Source organism: Tachysurus fulvidraco, chromosome 8 (genome assembly GCF_022655615.1).
Source record: "Tachysurus fulvidraco isolate hzauxx_2018 chromosome 8, HZAU_PFXX_2.0, whole genome shotgun sequence".
NCBI lineage: Eukaryota > Metazoa > Chordata > Actinopteri > Siluriformes > Bagridae > Tachysurus > Tachysurus fulvidraco.
The window spans coordinates 24297112-24300374 of NC_062525.1; the positions used below are offsets into that span (position 1 = coordinate 24297112).

Here is a 3263-nt window from a genome sequence, read left to right on the forward strand (position 1 = left end):
CATCAGCCGAGAGAAGAGTTATTCTTTATATCCTTTATTTCCAAATTCACATGTACATTAACAAGAATCAGTTATTATTAAAACACACAAGAACAATATTGAAAATCACATTTCTCAAGCTAAAATGTACAAGCGCAGAATTAGGTGAACGGTGTCAGTGACGGCAGGATGGCAAACCCACCATTACGCTCAAAGTGGTGGCCTTCCATCTTTACAAGGTCATTTCAGGATTGCGGTTCCTTTCCCCCTTGACACACTCTTGTACACGGAAAACACAACTTCTTTCACCCCGGGGGCAAAACTTCCAGTAGCCCACATACAGTACCACATACAATATACAAACCCCATCAAAGACCATTCAGAAACACATTGCTGATCCATAGAAAACAAACCAACAAAGAGAAAAGACCAGATAACTTAGCATGCAGATTATCGTGGTGCGAGTAACAACCGCTGAACTGCTCTGCTATATATAATAATTTTTTTTTTTTTGTACATTTTTTTTCAGCACTCGGTATTCCTTGGCAAATAGACGAATCCTAAACGTTAATACACACGGATTATATAACTAACGCTATCTATACAGCTCCTCCTCCATCATAAAGAAAGGGGTGGTGTGGGGGTTGTTTTTTTGGGTAGTATATTCCCTTCTAACGGCTATGCGGTGCAGAAAAAAAGCACGATCCCGATTACGGAATATACGGTAAAAAGAACGGTGTTTAAACTCGGAGGTGATGCAGAAGCATGCAAGGAGCGTCGATGGACACTTCGAAGCGTGATGCGCGTGCTGGGACAACGCAGGCTGGGCGACTAAGGGACAATCTGAGCAGTGTCATTGGTTGGAAGCTTGATTTTGTAGCTTAATTTTAAAACAAAAAAAAAACAAAACGTAGATTAAAACAGGAGCATAGACAATGTGTCTTCCATGCATTTCAACTGGGGTTTGAAGGACAATGTAGACAAAAACACTAGACCGTGAACGCGCAAAACGTGACAGACAGGTCAGCGAGGAAAGAAACGTTTTGACGTTCGCGCTCAATGACCAACTTTTCACAGTACAAGAGTTTGGGCATGAACATGAACAAAGCACGAAATGAATACAAAACACTTCTGGGTTAAAGATACACTTGTCGTACAGTATGCAGTCTAATTTCATGAAGCATTTGAACTTAAAATCTTTCCCTACGACTGAATTATCACCAAAGCACACGGTTCTAAATCACCAGCCAACAGCAGCTTGTTCATTACTGTAATGATAAACGCCATTCAAAAAAAAAAAAAAAAATCATTTCGAAATCATTCAGATTTTTTTTTTTTTTTTTTTTTTTTAGTAAAATCAGTAACTTCAATTTCTTAACATTGGGCGAAGGTGAAAAGACTTAATGTAAAAGCATTCAGGAATATAAATGTAAGTGAATTATTATCACCAAAGCTACATCGCAAAGCTGCAGATAGTGAAAAGGTTAAATAGGAGACGCATCTACAATGTGGTACTGACGATAAAGAAAGAAAAGAAAAAAAACAACTTAAGACTGCCAGCAGGCTCAACACTTTTTTCCCATACCAAATACATCTCATATCCACAGAATAATACTGTAAGAAAAGTGGCCGACAAACGACGTTTCGTTTACATGGAGCTCGCCGAATCCACTCGAAATATCTCATGAATCCCATTTAGTTTCGAGATATTTGTATCGTGGACACGACGTAACGTTTGGACAAACAATAAAAGTATTTCCTCGGAGTTCCTACAACACCCCGTTTCACTGGGTTACGATTTTAATTCTTACTTCATGCTTTTCATTTTTCTGAATGAACGTAAAACCTTCTATAAGCGAGACGAGAAAATATAGACCTGGATTTTCCGTTCTTACCAGACCGTCCGATAATTTTTTTGCAGTTTTGGGAAGCTGGGACTGATCAAACAATTCAAACCAATGGTTTAGAAAGCAGGACTGATGTCGGTAAAGTAAAAGAAGGAAATAATAATCGTACGTAGGAGGTACAGCTAAAGAGACAAATGACGTTGTAAATCTCGAACAGTGATAACGAGGGGCTCCTCGATCCGGGATCCTCGTCGGCAACAGAAATGGAGACTTTCCGATGTCTGTAAGTGACTGTAACAAATAGGTTGTAGGACTGTGGACTGAGGACAAGGGGAGAGATCACAAGCCCTGCTTGGCCAACGACGCGCTCACCTCATCCGCAAGGGTGGCGAGCTGAGGTGGGTCAGACATGTTGATGCTGCCAGAGGACGAAACAGTGCTGAGCTGCTGGGGAGACTCTTCCAGGGAGATGATCTCAGCGCCGTGGTCAGTCCGCGCCTTCGCCTGCTCCCGGAACATCAGCTTATGTGTCTCAATCTGGAACGAGCGAAAAAGAAAAACCCCTAATGTTCACTCGGTCTTCAAGGAACATAAGGGTTCTAACCCCTCATGCTGGTCTGTGTGGTGTGTGTACTGTGTAGTTACATTCCTGTGTCTTTATTGTATAGGGATTTGTTGCTCTTGTTGTCTTACACTTCAACCGATCTGCCCTTAAAGGGAAGAAGAGGTTATATAAAAGATTTCATGTTAACCGATTTTTGTTTTGGACTGAAATCCTCTTTCACTGATTATGGGATTTCTGAGGAGATGAGAGTAAAAACATGGAAAATGTTAATATTACAATAATATTACAGACGCCCCCTTGTGGCGAAGGGAAAAACGCTAACGCTGTACAATAACAATACATAAAAAAACATACACTATTACCTGATTTAATATTTAATTAAATATGAGCTAATGTTGAGTTAAGGCATGGACTAATCACCGATCAACTAATCAACGACGACACTAGGACCCAGCGCTCTTCCAAGTGCCACTCTCCTTCACCCAGAGCATTAATGTAGTTGGATTATTATTATTATTATTATTATTATTATTATTATTATTATTATTATTATTGCATCTTATTGTACATTCAGTAAAAAAGATCAGTTTAAGTTATGAAAGTAAGAATTTTTCGTTATTCATGCATTACGTCATCAGACTACTGTCATAGTTAAGGTTAGAGCTTCGTTAGTGTGTGACACTAACATTAGCTTATATTTAAGTAAGCATTAGCTTATATTTAAGTAAGTGTTAAGTCAGGTATTAGTGTATGATTTTTCATGTATTGTTATTGTATAGCACGTGTCAGTTACAACACGGCAAATTCTGGTCATCATTGTAATGTGGCCCGTGCTCTGTTTAAATATACATCTGTGACAATTACAACAATGA

The 3263-nt window shown here is 39.2% G+C and overlaps 1 protein-coding gene across 17 annotated transcripts in view; it reads right to left on the bottom strand.

Annotated features, from left to right (window-relative positions):
- Positions 1-18: 18 nt before the first annotated feature.
- The window catches only part of mapta (microtubule-associated protein tau a), a 30452-nt gene continuing 27207 nt past the window's right edge, over positions 19-3263 (bottom strand). For 15 of the 17 annotated variants that reach the window (XM_047817615.1, XM_047817614.1, XM_047817616.1 and 12 more), the window contains one exon: positions 19-2363. In XM_047817615.1, the coding sequence (XP_047673571.1) occupies positions 2166-2363 (198 nt within the window). In that variant the 3' untranslated portion in view covers positions 19-2165. The remainder of the gene's footprint in view (positions 2364-3263) is intronic. The other 2 variants (XM_047817612.1, XM_047817613.1) reach the window with 2 other exon arrangements.